This window comes from Odocoileus virginianus, chromosome 11 (assembly GCF_023699985.2).
Source record: "Odocoileus virginianus isolate 20LAN1187 ecotype Illinois chromosome 11, Ovbor_1.2, whole genome shotgun sequence".
NCBI lineage: Eukaryota > Metazoa > Chordata > Mammalia > Artiodactyla > Cervidae > Odocoileus > Odocoileus virginianus.
Window position 1 is genome coordinate 71,884,534 of NC_069684.1, and position 17,675 is coordinate 71,902,208.

The window sequence follows — 17,675 nt, forward strand, 5'->3', positions numbered from 1 at the left end:
GAGAGGTATCGAAGTCTACCCGGGGACCCTGCCTGGAGATGAAGCAGGGGTGTGAACTGGCACCCGCGATTGTGGAGTGGGGACTGGAGACTACTTCCTTCCACTTGCTAGCGCTCAGGAGAGAGAAGCAGGAAGCTGGTTCGGGAAGTGACATCTGATGCTCTTATCCAGGGCCTCCTGCCTCCTTGGGGCCAAGAGCATGATCCTGGCTAGAGAGCTGAGAGGCACAGCAGAGCTCTGCAGGGGAACGGGGTGGGGTGGGGGGATTGGCCAAAGCACTAGAAGCAACACGGGCTGCTTGCCAGAGGCCCCCTGCCCCCACCACTCTGAGAAGTCGGTTCTCAGCAGGCAAGAAACGCCAGAGCCTGGGAAAGGAGTGTTCCTGGGCAGGGCATCTCGATCCCCAGGCGGGCAGAGGCGGAGTTGCTAGGGAACAGGGCCGTGCGGGGTGTTTCTCCCAGGGACCTGAGATAACACATCTGTGCCAACTTGGAACTGCTGTGCTGGACGGCTGGCCTGCTCTTGAGAAACAGGAGTTTCAATAACTTGTTAATCGACCTGGGATGTTTCTTAAGAAAGCAGAATTTACAACGTAAAGGGAGATGCTGTTCCCTTGGTAATAAGGGTGACTAGACGACTATGAGGGCAAATCAAGACATCAGATACAGGAGGTTACCACATGCCAATAGCCCAGTGAAGGCCAAAATGAGAACCTCAACACCAGTCTAGCTAAAAGTGCTTCCCTGGTGGCTTAGATGCTAAAGAATCTGTCTGTGATGCAGGAGACCTGGGTTCAATCCCTGGCTTGGGAAGATCCCCTGGAGAAGAGAATGGCTATCCACTCCAGTATTCTGGCCTGGAGAATCACATGGACAGAGGAGCCTGGCGGGCTACAGTCCATGGGGTCGCAAAGAGTTGGACACGACTGAGCGACTAACACTTTCACTTCCACCGAGGTAACCCTGCCCCACTCTGTTCTCATATTAATGCCTCGTAATCATCCTTGACTCCTCTTTCTCTCTCTTATCTACAATACCCATTTAGTCAGAAAATTTATCATCTCTACCTTCGAAATATATCCAGATTCCCCTCACTTCTCATTTTCCACTGCTCCCATCCTGGTCTAAGCCCTGGTCATCTCTCAGCTGGACTACGGCGACTACCCCACTAGCCTCCCGCTTCCACCCTTACCTTTCTGTTCTCAGTCTATCCCGTTTCCAGAACAATCGCTCTCAACCCAATCCATGACACTCATCTGCCCTTTTACGTGGAATGAAACTGAGTAAGTTTATGATGGCCTTTGTGAGCACCCAGTTTCCCACCTGTTAAGTGCTACTATTTCCGCCTTGATCGCCGAGATCCCGCCAAGCTGGCTTTTCGGCCACTCTCTGCGTGCCAGACGTATTTCTATGTCAGGGTCCCTGCACGTGTTGTTTTCTTTCTCAGATTTCCCTTCACTAGTTACGGCTTGTCCTTTCACTTCCTTCAGGTCTGCGGACAAACGCCACCTGCCACATGAGGCCCACCTTGACCAATGTATTTTACGTGGACGTCTCTGCCCCAGCACATGGGATCCTTGTCCTGCTCAACTGTTTCCCTCTATAGGTCTTCTCCTGGAATAGGTTATTTGATATATTTGTTCTATATCTGTTTATCTTCCTCTACAAGGTCAGGATTTTTGTCTTCATTCCTTAGGTCTAGAGTAGTGCGTGACATGTACACGAATTCGTTGAATAAACTGCATGAGTAACAGATATCACTGTGAACATTTAAGTGATTACAGTTGTGCCAGGCACATTTGTGTCTTCTTACCGAAACACTGCAAAGCCCTGTGTGATGGCTGCTATCAACCCCGTTTCACATACAAGCAAACTGAGGCCTAGATGGGTAACTGGTAGTTGCCTACTGGTAGCTACTCCAGTAAACATGTGGCGGTCTGTAACTGCTCCACAAGCAGCAGCTGGATGCCAGCTCACACACAGAGGGGGCTGGGGCACAGGGGCAGCTCTACTCAGCTAAGGTTCCAGTTTGCTGTGACTAACCTTTCCTTCTCTGCCTAGGACTTTCCAGATTTCATCACCGAAGCGCCTGTCTCCTGGGACAACCCCTCAGCTCCAGGCAAACAGGAATGGTTGGTCAGCCTTCTTTATTTACCTCAGGGCAGGCCCACTAGCCGCTTTTCTCTGCACCTCTAGGCAAATCAGTCCTGTTCCTACACTTTATTTACAATTGCAGTGAATTAGTCCTGCCTTTTTCCTGTCCTCAGGGATGGTGACACCAGGTTTGTCAGAGTCCAACCTATGAATTTTATATTCAATAAAAGTTTCATTATTGGCCTTATTTTGGACCCAAGCAAATGAAACAAGACACATTATGGAAAACAAAAGAGGTCAGACCTTGCTCTTACCTAGATGCTCTCAAAGTCACACATTTACTTCCTCTTTGCATTTTCTCTCACCTGTCTGCTCCACCTTAAGTCACCCTCAGCTCTTAAATAAAAGCCCCGCTAAGAAGTCAAGTGGCCCCAGGACCCCACAGGCCCTCTGGCAGGGAGGGGCAGTGTGGGGCTGCTAGCGGGTGGCCTTGGGAATCTGCTCTGACAGGCAGTATTGCACAGGACAGCCATGTGGGACGGGAACTCCGCCAGCCCCCAATGTGGGGCTTTCCATTTCAATTCTTCCAGCCCCCGAGAGGCTCTCAGGCCTTGATCTCAGCAGCTGCGATTTCACAGAAATACTTGCCCAGGCCAGAGGGGGTTTAAGTCTCTCATCTTCACAGCTGCTTCTCAAGTACACCGCTTCCCAAAGTGGGGAAGGAGGACTTGGCAGCAAGAGAATGTTGGAAACTGGAAAGGGGTTTCCCCTAGAAATACATCAAGAAAATGAGAAGAAACCGTGTCCCCAAGAACATACGAGAAACAGTCCCACCCAAACTGGGAGTACCTCTGGCCCTCAGCCAGATTTAGCACATGAGCTGGGAAAGGGGACAAGAATGTCGGCCTGGGAAGCCACCACCCGCACCCCAGGCTGGGGAATCACACGGCCGGGCAGGGGCCTGTGGAGATGGGATGGGCGGCGGTGGAAAATCTGTGTCTGTTCTGCCGTGGCTTGGGAGGAGGAGCGGCAGCCCAGCCCCTTGTGGCCGGGCTCCAGCGGGGAAGGAGGGAAGGGCCTGGCCGGCTTCCCCACGGAGGCCGAGGCCGAGGGCTGTCTGCAGAGGCCCCCTTATCAGCCGGCGCAGAAAGGGTGCAGCCCGGCCAGACATCAGGAGGGACTTCCCAGCTGTGTGAGTGATGATACCTTGCCACGGGGCGAGCAGAATCTCTGCTGCACAGACAGTACCAGGGAGAGGTTTCTCTGGGCTGCTCAGAAGCCAGTCCTATTCGGTACATGAGAAGAACAGACAACAGAACATCTTTAAAGTCCTACCTTAAAACCCTGGACTAGGGGGTAAAAGAGAAGTGAAAGTGTTGGCCACCCAGGCGTGTTCGACTCTTTTGCAACCCCATGGACTGTAGCCTACTAGGCTCCTCTGTCCATGGGATTCTCCAGGCAAGAATACTGGAGTGGGTTGCCATGCCCTTCTCCAGGGGATCTTCCAAACCCAGGGATTGAACCTGGGTCTCCTCCACGGCAGGCAGATTCTTCACCGTCTGAGCCACAAGGGAAAGCAAGAGGGAAGAGCAGCTTAAAATCAACATGAGGACTAAAAGGCTTCAGCCAGCTCCTGTGCTAGCCACTGCCACTGCTCTGAGGGGTCAGAGCCACTTCCCTGCTTCTGCATCTCCCGCTTATCACACCCGCAGCTTGGAGATGTGCTCCGTGCCTTCTGGCCTTCCAGGCCCTAGAGAGAAGGCAGCCTCCCGAAAGTCACAGCAAGAGGACGACAGATTCAGAAGAGAATCTTTCCTCACTCTCGATCCCACAGCCTGCCCTTGGTGGACAGCCTCGTCCGGGAGTGTCTTTCTGTCCGGCTCTCTGCTGTGTGCCTTTTGTGAGCTCCCGGACTCCGGCACAGAGAAGAGAGCGCTGCCCAGAGTGCCCTCCTTACCCTCTGCCCGGTCGCCCTCTCCTGGGCTGCGTGTTCATCCTCCCCTCTGGTATCACACCCCCAGTGCTCACACCTTGGAGCTAAATAAAAAGAGTGAAAGCCCCACTTCCAAGGGCAGATGCAACATCCTCGGCTGAAGATGGAATGCTATCTTCCTTCCCACCCCCCACTGACATTCAGTGCAAGGCAACCCGTAAGGTTGAAAGCAAAACAAAACTTGCAAGAGATTCTGCTGCGTTGCCAAAGGAGTGGAGCACCGAAGGCCCGAGGCCTGGTGGGAGGGGAGAAAGCAGGGAGGGCTCTCAGGTTCAGAAGACGCAGTGACTCTCCCTGCCTTCAGAATCCCCTCTTTCCTGCTTGGCAGCATTATGCCATCTAAGCCAGAAGCCCAGCTCCAGGCAAGGAGGAGATGGCTAGGAAAGAATTCAGAGAACCTGGAGCTGGCCTGGGAAAGAGCAGGCCCACGGCTGTCATGCACCATTGGCCTAATTCAGTCCTAGGCGTAACTCAAAGCAGACAAGGAACTCCCAGGAGGCAACATGGAATTCCCTGCAGGGTAGGCGGGACTCAGCAAGGGCACTTTTTCTGTCCTGTCTCTCTCAACCATCTACCATCCTGCTGTTGATGCTGCTTCCTAGAGGTTTTGTGAAAACCTCCACCCCTTTGCTGCTGCTGAGTCGCTTCAGTCGTGTCCGACCCTGTGCAACCCCATAGACGGCAGCCCACCAGGCTCCCCCATCCCTGGGATTCTCCAGGCAAGAACACTGGAGTGGGTTGCCATTTCCTTCTCCAATGCATGAAAGTGAAGTCGCTCAGTCGTGTCTGACTCTTCGCGACCCCATGGACTGCAGCCCACCAGGCTCCTCTGTCCATGGGATTTTCCAGGCATGAATACTGGAGTGGGTTGGCATTTCCTTCTCCAGGGGATCGTCCCAACCCAGAGATTGAACCCGGGTCTCCCACATTGTAGGCAGACGCTTCACCGTCTAAGCTACCAGGAAAGCCCGGTTTGCCCCATTCTCCTCCCTCAAAGATATTCTTCTGCTATGAGTCTCTCTCATACCTCGAACTTAATATATCCACCCAAAGTGTGATGGGCAGAGAGGACCACAGACTGTTCATCTTGGCAGGCATGCCCATGTTTTTAGGGTAATTTACTTGACATGTTCAAGGTGATGGCTACAGGGCAGAGGGCATGAGGAGAGAGGCAGCTTAGCCATGCTTCTCAGCTGAGCTGGATGGACTCCTAAAAGTGGACTGTTCATGAGTCTGAGCAAGTTCTGGGAGCAGGTTATGGACAGGGAGGCCTGGTGGGCTATAGTCCATGAGGTTGCAAAGAGTCGGACATGACTGAGCGACTGAACCAAACTAAGTGAAAAGTGGATTTTCTGAACCAGACTATAACAGACTAATAAATAGACTAATGATAAGGAGGAAAATCTCAAGAGAAGCCAGTTACCCATTTTCTTTTCACATCCATTCTATCCCATATCCACTTGCCAATTTCTTTATATACCCCCTGGCAACATAAACATTCTCCAAGGCAGTGGTCTCTAAATGGGAGGCAGGCATTCATCTGTTGGAGCATGGGAAAGGTACTAGAACTCTTTGTATTACTTCATCCATTCCTATTTCTTGCAGAGTCTATTATGTAAATGATATTAGTGTTAGAAGTACTAATAGTAACACAGTAGTATGTAGTTGAACATTTACTGGGGCTATGTGTGCAATTTTATCCCAGATTGACAGCGCTCCTAGGAATTTCAATCTGCTGCACTGAGAAAGAGTCCAACCCCAGTACGTCCCAGCTTTCGGAGAAATAGACAGCTCGTGGTGGGACATGCCACCGACCTCAAAAGGTGTGGCAACAGAAATACAATAGGAACACAGCTGGACCCCAGAAACCATAAGGTGGCAGGAGATATTAACTCAAATCCTACAGTTAATGAACCAAAAATCAAAATTTGGGCTGTCTCAAAACAGTTTTTTTCCCCTTTCTGCCATTTCCTCCCCAAAGAATCTCAGCTCCCCAAACCTAGTAGCTGCTCAGTAATTATGCAAGGCAGAGATGCTTGCATCTTATGCCAGGAACGTTTAGTAAGTGGTAGCAATTACCCTAGAGCACGGCCAGGCCAGAGCGTCCCTAGACAGTCACATGATCGAGGAGTCCTATCTCCCACTCCTAGGCCCAGCTGTCCTCCCCTACAGGTCCCCATAATACCATCAGAGCACTATGACACTATTTCTGAAATTGCCTTAATTCTGTGCATTCTCTTAGTGCCTGTCAAGACCTGTGGAAGGAAGAACTGTCCCTGTCGTGTTCACCACTGTGTCCCCACTACCTGCTGGACACTAACTATTTGTTCACTGTCATTGAAAAGAAATTAGAATCCTTGTGTCCTATGGCCATGCCTCAGCTCTGCAAAGGAGAAAAGAAACAGCAGGAACGATGAAATAGAAATTCCTGCCAACGTTCTTCTTGATCCAAATTCAATATAAATAGCCTCTAGCTTTCTCAAGGAAGCCCACAGGTAATTATTCGATGTTTAGTCAAGGCTCCCCTTCTCTGCCCTTTCTGGTCTGGGCCCAGTCCCCCAACCCCCTAACTGTTGGCATAGCGCCTCCTCTGAAAACATCATTCTTCCTCTGAAGAAGGGTGACACAGCTGGGGACCCATGTGGAAAGGTTCTGTGGGGAAGGAGGATTCATACAACTTTCTATCTGCACCAAAGAATCTCGCATCCAGATCTTCTCTCCTTCCTGCACACCAAGGGAGACTAAGGAAAAGACTTCTTTCTTCCCCTTAAGCCATGGGTAATTCTCAGTTCAGAGTCACACAGGTTTTTCTTGCTCTTGGAAGCCAGGAGACAGCATGGAAAACTGATCAGAAGATACAAGGCTACCTTACAGTGGGTGTCATCCACACTGCTTGGCTCTCTGAGGACTGGAAAAATTTGGGGGTGGGGATGGAATCGGGAGACAAGCGGCAGTAAAAAGAGAGAAACTGGAAAGAGGAAAGGAGCAAACTGAAAAGACTCTATCAGTGCAACATGCTTACTGATAAACCTCAGGCAACACAACCACTGAGGGCTTCCCCGATGGCTTGGCAGTGAAGAACCTGCCTGCAGTGCAGCAGATGTGGGTCTGATCCCTGGGTTGGGAAGATTCTCTGGAGGAGGAAATGGCAACTCACTGCAGCATTCTTGCCTGAAAAATTCCACAGACAGAGGAGCCTGGCGGGCTACAGTCCATGGGAGTCAGACATACACACACAAGTGTGTGCAGAACTGAGTGCGCACGCGTACACACACACACACACACACACACAATACAGCCACTCACCCAGTCACCCAGTCACCTCTGCCGCTCTGCTTTTCCTTAACACGGCCATGAAGCCTGAATTTTTGGTGGCTTAGATGAAAGTCTGTGTCCTCTTTCACATCCCCTCCACCCATTTTTGTTTCTCTAACTTTCCTTCTCTTTGTTGATCATACTGAGCCTTGTGTCTGCTCACTGCGGAGGCTGAATACCTCCATGTCGTCTCAAATGTAACCAACTCTTAGCCAGTGGGGCATCGCCTCTTGTTCCAGCTAGCCATTGGACTGAAGGAACACAAGCAATATTAAATACATATTAGTATCGGGTAACAGTTAGGCATTTTATCAGGTACCAGAAGATAAAACAAATTGTAAAAATATCTGCGCTTCTAAGATTCTCTGTGTTGCTGCTCTAGCTGAAGAGGCAGCAGCGCATTGTTGAAGAGGCAGCGGTTGCATGCTGTCTGTAGGTCAGAAAACATGAATTATTCCATCAAGTTCTACCCTGTGGCAAGACTTTAGGCAAGGCACTTAATTTTTTTGGTCTGTTGAGAGTGAGAACGAGAGAGAGAGAGAGAGAAATAAAACTATGTTAGTGTCAGAAAAGTTATAAACCCCAAGTTCCATAAGGTGCCTTAGCGGCTATAGTTTAAAACAATCTATCCTAAAGATACTATCGATCCAACAGAAAATAAAGGGGAAGGGTCATATTCTAGGACACGATCTTCCCAATCTTACTTTACTTCACTTTCCAATCGGCAGAATTCAAGCGCTGGGAAAATTTCTTTATGTTCTTATTATTAGCCTGCAGGGGCCTGCCATGACAAAGTTACACTAGGCTGCCAGGTACCCTAGTGTGGTCTGCTGTGAACAGGCTGGCTTTTGCTGCCACCTGGATACTGATGCTCTTCTCTCAGCCTGTCCAGACAAACCGCTCAGCATCGCCTCTGTCTGGGGAGAGAGTCTCATGGCATAGCTCTTTGGTGTCTTCCTTTCTTGCCCTTTTACTCTTCTCACACGCGAGGGAGTCAGTGTCGGCACTGAGGGCTGAAAATCACTCATGGAAAGGTTGTTTCTGACGGCTGCTTCCCCAGCTCCAGGACCAGCACAACAGTAAGCTGCAATGTTGAAAAACATCAGGATACGTGTCTGTGATCTAAGGAAGCAGGGGAACGGCAATGGACAGCTGTGCCGGTGGTAGGGCTTCTGGTGTGGCCAGGGTCTGCAGCAACAGAAGCACCTGACATCAGAAGGTGACTTTCAACTACAGGTCTAAAACTGGGACTGGGAAAGAATCTAAGCCTTTGATATCTGATTCTGAGATGAAAGAACATACATGTTGGCCTTTGGGAATGGGAGCTTACTGGGAACTAGAAGTAAACAGTAGCAGCTACGAGCAAGGGTTTGGAAAATTGGGAGGAAAGTCTGGACTCTGCTCTTGGAAGTTTCTCAGGTTCCAGCTTATCTGGAGTTTCACTTTGTGAGAGAAGTGACTGAGCCAAGGGGAAAAACAGCATAGGAAGAGGGAAGGGAAGGCCCTGCTCACGTTCTGATGAGTGTCCTGGAGTGCTGCATTCTCTCAGGGGAAACACAGCAGTCGCCGCTGTGAAAGTGGCAAAAGGAAGAAAGCCAGGGGACCAGAAGAAGGTATTATCCAAAGGACAGTCATCAGAAACTGAACAGAAGGCAACGACTGAGCCACATGAAAGCAACTCAGAGCTGCATCCTAACCAGGCTGTTTCTGACATCAAGAGGTGAATGTAGAAAACGGACAGCGGTGGCAGGTAGACTGCAGCAGCCTCTCCAGATATAACAACACATTGCACTCCATAGGCACTCATATTCTGGCAAATACCATCAGATACATGGACTCTTTTAATGTGAGACAACTAATTTACTGAACACCCATTATTAGAATAAGCACTGTACATACATTATTTAATCCCAGTATTAATATCATTTTCAAAAAAGAAAATGATTTTTACTTATGGAGAATGAGCAAACTATTCAATGTTATTCAGCTAGTAAATGGTAGAGCCAGTACTGAACTCAAAGCCTATGAGATAAGAAAGTGAACTCTAGAAGTACAGAGAACATGTAAGGCAGCTCTCCCTGCTGGTAAAGAAAATAAAACATGGGCAATGTACAGATATCTAGATAAAAATTCCTCCCTTATTTCTTTCAATCATAGAGTCTGGACTCCAAGTCACTAATTTATAACACTGGCTAGGGGCCAAAACTTCTTAGAACTGGCAAAAAATATGATGTGGCTTCCAAGAAAGGGTCAGAAATGGTACACCTCAAGAGGTTGAAGGCATCTAAAGGACAAACTCTTTGCTCTATCTCAAGCTACTCAATCAAGGCCTGCCTGACTGATAGGGCCAGGCAAGGACCTGTAGCAGAGATGCTGAAACTAGGCAAAAAGGAGCAAATTAGTACTATCTCCGTTTCAACGAAATAAAATTACCATGGCTCACTGGGCAATTGGGCTGAGCCAGGTAAGCATGAAGCTGGATTTTTCATTCTCTTTAGAGAATAGATTAAGAAGAACTATACTAAAAGTGCATCAGATAGGGTTGAAAAAGTCATCAATAATTTCCTGAAAGAAAACTGAGTAACCCAAAGGTATGGTGGGTAAATGCTCTACGTTTTGATTTACCATCCCATTTCTAACTGTGTACCATAGAGAAGTACTACATTAGGTAGATGGACTCATCTACTCTTCTTTCTACTATACTGTAAGACTGGGGTAGGGAAGAATCATATCTTCAACCTTTTGCAATCGAAGACTGATACTGAGTTAGGGACTTGATTATTTACTGATAAACACAGCTCTAACATAAACATTTATAAGAGACATTCCCCCCTTCTGCACAGTGATATAGAAAGAGAAGGAAAGGATGATCTTCAGAGAATACCACAGTCACTGAACCTCATCTCTGGGAAAGAAATAATGTTTCTCTCCACAGCCTGACATCTTTTCAGTGCTTTGGAGACTGCTTTGCCCACCAGGCACAGATATAGCAGCAAGGTATCCAGAAACATTCCTTCTCTAGAAGCAGACAGAATAATATATCTTAACACAGGCCGCCTTCCCCCAACCCCCACCTCTGGCATGGCCTTTACCTTCCACAGGGTTGGTTTTCAGTCTACTGCAGAGATTCATCACTCCCCCGTAGTGGACGTTGATCTGGTCTATTGCATCACTTGAACGGAGCTCCATCAGCTTCCTCAGGTCCATCACTGTGCAGCCAAACTCCCCTTCACGGCTCTCAAGAATCGAGTTGGCCGGCAAGGTGTGTTCTGTTGGGTTCGTCATTTTGCCTGCTGTTACCAAGCTCCTCAACAGAGAAAATGTGAAATCTCCCTTCCACTGATCAGGGTCTCTCGTTTCTCTTCCTCACTTCTTACTTCTTTCTTCTCTGAGAGTCCAGATGCGAACAAGACCGACTATATCTTGTGCAGGAAGCTTCAGAGCAGCAGCCTGTGGTCCAAGTCCTTTTGTGTGTATGAAGCTTGGCAGCCAAAGGAGGAAGAGGATAGGGGAACTGAGTGTAGGCCGGACCACGTGTTACGATGACTGGTGTCCCCAGGTGGTGATGGAAGCAGTTGTCCAGGGTAGGTAGGTTCCTAGTTTAGACCAACTTTCCCAGATGGCGGTATAAACAGGATGTGCATGTTACCATGGAGGCAACCTTAGCAACAAGCAGCAACTGCAGTGGCAGAGTGGTGGCAGGACAGGAGAAAGAGGAGGGCTCCCTGGAAACCGACGCCAACGGGGCCTCTGGAATAAAGATTCAAAGGCAGACACAGAGAGACCATTAGAACAGCATGGGATCCGGCAACCGCAAGGACAAGAGGTACTCATTCTAGCACAAGGGTTTAGGTGACAGTTGATATCTGAGCTGAACTGATAGCTGAGGCCTAAGCTGAGTAGACTGACTTAGGAGAGGCCCCTTCTTCCCTGCGGGGCCCCAGCAGCCTGTAAACTCCAACGTAGAGAAATAACTTCAGACACACCCCAGCCTTCATACCGCACCTCTTCTAAACCAAGCAACACAAATCCCAAAACTTGAGAAACTTGGAAATAAAGGGTTATATAACCTCTAATGGCTCTCCCTCGTCTATTTGAGGGGCCTGCAACAGAATGCTTTAGTCTGTTTTAATCTTTAATCTTAGAATGTTTTAATCTTACCTCTAAGAGGTGAGAAGAGATCAGGAAAGGAGTCCAGACTAGAGTGATCTGGAGGGTAGCCTGCAGGTCTGCCACCCTCCTCCAAACCTGCACCCTACCACATTCCTAACACATGTACAAACCAGGAGGGCAAACTGGGGGAAGACGTCCACATCCCCTGCAGCCCCTCAGAACGCCTGGCCTGACACTGTATAGAAATTCTGCAACCTGATGCCGTTGTCAGTAGATCAGGTATAAAGTTCAGATCTTGGAGTTAAAAAAGTGTTGGGGAGACAAGGGTGAGTAAACAGCTCCGGCAGTGGGCAACGCAGGGTGGAACCTTTACACATAATGGGAACAGAAGGACTTTTGAGGAGGAAAGAGAGTTTGAAGCTTGTGAGTGTTCACGTTTCTCTGAGATTGCAGGAATATGGCAGCTATCAATTCAGCTAGAGCCTAAGGCTACAGCAAGGTCAGCAGGGGAGCAAAGTAAGCCTGCGTGTGAGTGACAACAGAGGGTCTCAGGTCAGCAGTTCTCCTCTCGGGAAGCCATGTGTCACCTCACACATGCTGACTAGGGAGAGGGACGGGTGGGAACAGGGAGGATGAGGGAGAGAAAAAGGCTTATCCTAAGCCCTGTTCTCAGCTTCAGGCAAGAGGACCACCACACACCAGCTTCTTAAATGCACAGGGGATCTTTCTGAACATGGCACCAGAGCATTCAGGGCCCAGCCCTGGTCAGCCCCTCTTTAATACATGGATGACGTCCTTGCTTCTAGACGATGAACAAGAAGTACAAGGGTCATCAGATAAGGGCTTGACTACTACATCAATTATTTTTCCAAAAATCACATGTGGCCAAAGTTCCTACTAATTCGAATCAATCCTGTCCTTGGCAGATTCTGCTGGGATGGAGGCAGTTACACCCCTCCCTCTCCCAGGATGCCCGCAGCTTACTCCTTCCACTGTGAGTTTTAGAGCTACCCTGACTTATAAAGCGTTTTGTTTTGTTGTTGCTGCTATTGTTTTTCAAACACCATGCTCCCTTTCCTTTTTAGATGTCATTCCTGGGGAACAAGGAGAGAAGCCGAGCCAATGTGTCACACTCTCTTCAATCCTCCTGGCACACGGACAGGCAGTGCCACAGACATTTCCCTCCAATTCGGTTTCTTCTCCAAGCCTGGAAGCAGTGGGAAGGGCTACAGCAGCAGGAAGCCCATTTGACCCTTAAGTAGAACTCCTTAACCTTTGAAGAGGATGTTGAGGACAGTGCTGATTGACAGCTTAACTGGAAATTATAACCTTTTTTTTTTTTATTTCTACCACCTACTGCCATGTTTGTTTCATGAAGGCAGAGATTTTTCACGTGTCTTGCTCAATGCTTTCTCCCCAGTGCCTAGACAATCACCTACACAGAGCAGGCATTCAGCTAATTTTTTTGGCTGAATAACTCATAGTAGATTCAGAACCAGATTTACCATCTTCCTAAGAACCTTTTGAGCATGTCACTTAGCTTTCTTAGAGCTCAGTTTTTTTAGGGCTCAGTTCTTCCCACCTTTATCTGCAAGAAGAAATTGATAAATGAATGGCATTATAAACAGAAATAGTACCTGGAAATCTTAGATGAAAGATGACCAGTGTCCTGTATAGGACACTCAAGTGATGTGAAAAGGTTAATTTGATCTTAATGAACTTTTGTTATCTAGTCCTTTATGCAGAAGAGCAATAATCTCCATGTGGCCCTCCATCTTTTCTTGTGAGAGCGAACGCCCACACCCCTGAACGAGTGGAAAATTCCAAGCAGCATCATTAGCTAGGTTATAACCATTAGCAACAACCGCTTCATGGATCACAGCCTTGCTGTGGTAAAGGGGCTTGCATAACTGAATGAAACTGTAAGTTATACGGTGCAGGGCCACCCAAGACAGACAGGTCATGGGGAAGAGTTCTGACGCAACCTGGTCCGCTGGAGGAGGAAATGGCAACCTATTCCAGTATTCCTGCCGCAAAAACCCTATGAACAGTGTGAAAAGGCAAAAAGACATGACACGGGAAGATAAGCCCCCAGGTCAGAGGGTGTCCAATATGCTACTGGGGAAAAGTGGAGGGCAATTACTCATAGCTTCAGAAAGAATGAAGCAGCTAGGCCAAAGCAGAAACGATGCTCAGCTGTGGATGTGTCTGGAGGTGAAAGTAAAATCCGATGCTGTAAAGAACAATACTGCATAGTAACCTAGAATGTTACATCCATGCATCAACTTTGAATGTGGTCAAACAGGAAATGGTAAGATTGAACATCAACATCTTAGAAATCAGTGAACTAAAATGGATAGGAATGGGCAAATTTAATTTAGATGACCATTTTATCTCCTACGGTGGGCAAGCATCCCTTAGAAGAAATGGATTAGCCCTCATAGTCAACAAAAGAGTCCAAAATGCAGTACTTGAATGCAACCTCAAAAACAGCAGAATGACCTTGGTTCATTTCCAAGGCAGACCATTCAGCATCATAGTAATCCAAGTCTATGCCCCAACCACTGATGCTGAAGAAGCAGAAGTTGACTGGTTCTATGAAGGCCTACAATATCTTCTAGAACTAACACCAAATAAAGATGTCCTTTTCATCACAGGGGACTGGAATGCAAAAGTAGGAAGTCAAGAGATACCCGGAGTAACAGGCAAGTTTGGCCTATACAATATGAATCACACAAAACAGAGTTTTGTCAAAAGAATACACTGGTCATAGCAACCACCCTTTTTCAGCAATACAGCAGATAACTCTACACATGGATATCACCTGATGGTCAATACCACAATCAGACTGATCATGTTCTTTGCAGCCAAAGATGGAGAAGCTCTATAAAACAAGACCCAGAGCTGCCTGTGGCTCAGACCATGAACTCCTTATTGCAAATTCCAGGCTTAAATTAAAGAAAACACGGAAAACTACTAGGCCATTCATATATGACCTAAATCAAATCCCTTATAATTATACAGTGGCGGTGACAAATCAATTCAAGGGATTAGAGCTAGTAGACAAAGTGCCTGAAGAACTATGGACAGAGGTTTGTAACACTCTACAGGAGGCAGTGACCAAAACCATCCCCAAGAAAAAGAAATGTAAGAAGGCAAAATGGTTGTCTGAGTGGCCTTACAAATAGCTGAGAAAAGAAGAGAAGAGAAAAGCAAAAGAGAAAGATACACCCAACTGAATATAGAGTTCCAAAGGAAAGCAAGGAGAAGATAACAAGGCCTTCTTAAATGAACAGTGCCAAGAAATAGAGAAAAACAATAGAATGGGGAAGACTAGAGATCTCCTCAAGAACATCAGCGACATCAAGAGGACATTTCATGCAAGGAGGGGCATGACAAAGAACAGAAACAGTAAGAACCTAACAGAAGATGAAGAGATTAAAAAGAGGTGGCAAGAATACACTATACAAAAAAGGTCTTAATGATAACCATGATGGTGAGGCCACTTACCCAGAGCCAGACATCCTGCAGTGTGAAGTCAAGTGGGCTGAAGGAAGAATTACTATGAACAAAGCTAGTGGAGGTGACAGAATTCCAGCTGAGCTATGGAAAATCCTAAAAGATGATGCTGTGAAAGTGCTGCACTCAATATGCCAGCAAATTTGGAAAGCAGTGGCCACAGGAACAGAAAAGGTTAGTTTTCATTCCGATCCAAACGAAGGGCAATGCCAAAGAATGTTCAAACTACCGTACCATTGCACTTACTTCATATGCTAGAAAGGTTATGCCCCAAATCCTTCAAGTTGGGCTTCAGCAGTATGTGAACTGTGAACTTCCAGATGTACAAACTGGATTAAGAAAAGGCAGATGAGCCAGAGATCAAATTGCCAACATTCACTGGATCATGGAGAAAGTAAAGGAATTCCAGAAAAGCATCTACTTGTGCTTCATTAACTACACTAAAGCCTTTGACTGTGTGGACCACAACAAACGTGGAAAATTCTTAAAGAGATGGGAGTCTCAGACCCTCTTACTTGTCTCCTGAGAAACTTTTATGTGGGTCAAGAAACAACAGTTAGAACCAGACATGGAAAAATTGACAATTTCAAAACTGGGAAAGGAGGATGACAAGGCTGTAAATTGTCACCTTGCTTTGTTGTTGATGTTCAGCTGCTCAGTTGTGTCCAGCTCTTTGCGACCCCATGGACTGCAGCACGCCAGGCTTCCCTGTCCTTCGCCATCTCCTGGAGCATGCTCAAACTCATGTCTATTGAGTTGGTGATGCCATCCAACCATCTCATTCTCTGTCTTCCCCTTCTCCTCCTGCCTTCAATCTTTCCCAGCATCAGGGGCTTTTCCAATGAGTTGGCTCTTTGCATCAGGTGGCCAATATTGGAGCTTCAGCTTCAGCATCAATCCTTCCAAAGAATATTCAGGATTGATTTCCTTTAGGATTGATTGGTTTGATCTCCTCACTGTCCAAGGAACTCTCAAGAGTCTTCTCCAACACCACAGTTCAAAAGCATCAATTTTTCAGTGTTCAGTCTTCTTTATGGTCCAACTCCATATATAACATCCATACGTAACAATTGGAAAAACCATAGCTTTGACCAGATGGACCTTTGTTGGCAAAGTAATGTCTCTGTTTTTTAGTACACTGTCTAGGTTTGTCACAGCTTTTTTTCCCAAGGAGCAAGTGTCTTTTAATTTCATGGCTGTAGTCACCATCTACAGTGATTTTGGAGAAGAAAATAGTCTGTCACTGTTTCCATTGTTTCCCCATCTATTTGCCATGAAATGATGGGACTGGATGCCATGATCTCAGTTTTTTGAATGTTGAGTTTTAAGCCAGCTTTTTCACTCTCCTCTTTCACTCATCAAGGGGCTCTTTAGCTCCTCTTTGTTTTCTGCAATAAGGGTGGTGTCATCTGCATATCTGAGGTTATTGATATTTCTCCTTGCAATTCTGACTGAGCTTGTGCTTCATCCACCCTGGCATTTTGCATGATGTAATCTACATAGAACTTAAATAAGCAGGTGACAATATACATCCTTGATGTAATCCTTTCTCGATTTGGAACCAGTCTGTTGTTCCATGTCTGGTTCTAACTGTTGCTTCTTGACTCACATACAGGTTTCTCAAGAGACAGGTAAGGTGGTCTGGTATTCCCCTCTCTTTAAGAATTTTCCACAGTTTGTTGTGATCCACACAGTCAAAGGCTTTAGCATGGTCAGTGAAGCAGAAGTAGATGTTTTTCTAGAAATCTCTTGCTTTTTCTATCATCCAACAGATGTCAGCAATTTAATCTCTAGTTCCTCTGCCTTTTCTAAATTCAGCTCGATTCATGTAGTGTTGAAGCCTAGCTTGGAGAATTGTGAGCGTTACTTTGCTAGCGTGTGAAATGAGTGCAATTGTGTGGTAGTTTGAACATTCTTGACATTGCCTTTCTTTGGGATTGGAATGAAAAACTGACATTTTCCAGTCCTGTGGCCACCTTGCTTATTTAACTTATATGTGGAGTACATCAAGCGAAATATCAGGCTGGATGAATCACAAGTTGGAATCAAGATTGCCAGGAGAAATATCAATTAACTCAGATATGCAGATGATACCACTCTAATAGCAGAAAGTGAAGAGGAACTAATGAGCTTCTTGATGAGAGTGAAAAACCTGGCTTGAAACAACATTCAAAAAACTAAGATCCTGGCATCCAGCTCCATCACTTCATGGTGAATAGAAGGGGAAAACGTGGGGGAGCAGTGACAGATTATCTTTTCTTGGGCTCCAAAATCACGGTGGATGGTGATTGCAGCCATGAAATTAGCGTATTAAAAGTGGAGATGTCACTTTGCTAATGAAAGTCTGTATGTAACGTCAAAGGTATGATTTTTCCAGTAGGCATGTAGGTGTGAGAGTTGGACCAGAAAGAAGACTGAGTGCTGAAGAACCGATGCTTTCAAATTGTGATGTTGTAGAAGACTCTTGAGAGTCCGTTGGACTGAAAGGAGATCAAGCCAGTCAATCCTAAAGGAAATCAACCCTGAGTATTCATTGGAAGGACTAACGCTGAAGCTATATATAATACCTTGGCCACTGATGTGAAGAGCTGAGTCATTGGCAAAGACCCTGACGCTGGGAAAGATTGAAGGCAAAAGGAGAA

At 46.9% G+C, this 17,675-nt stretch overlaps 1 protein-coding gene and 1 long non-coding RNA gene across 6 annotated transcripts in view; one reads left to right on the top strand and one right to left on the bottom strand.

The window, feature by feature from the left end:
- ATP2B4 (ATPase plasma membrane Ca2+ transporting 4) overlaps nt 1-17,675 on the bottom strand; it is a 100,635-nt gene that overhangs the window by 41,541 nt on the left and 41,419 nt on the right. For all 5 annotated transcript variants that reach the window (XM_020897709.2, XM_020897715.2, XM_020897711.2 and 2 more), the window contains exon 2: nt 10,494-11,151. In XM_020897709.2, the coding sequence (XP_020753368.1) occupies nt 10,494-10,686 (193 nt within the window). In that variant the 5' untranslated portion in view covers nt 10,687-11,151. The remainder of the gene's footprint in view (nt 1-10,493; nt 11,152-17,675) is intronic.
- Nucleotides 12,439-13,145, top strand: LOC110139704 (uncharacterized). The gene is made up of 2 exons (XR_002314557.2): nt 12,439-12,508; nt 12,600-13,145. It is a non-coding gene; the product is annotated as an uncharacterized lncRNA (long non-coding RNA).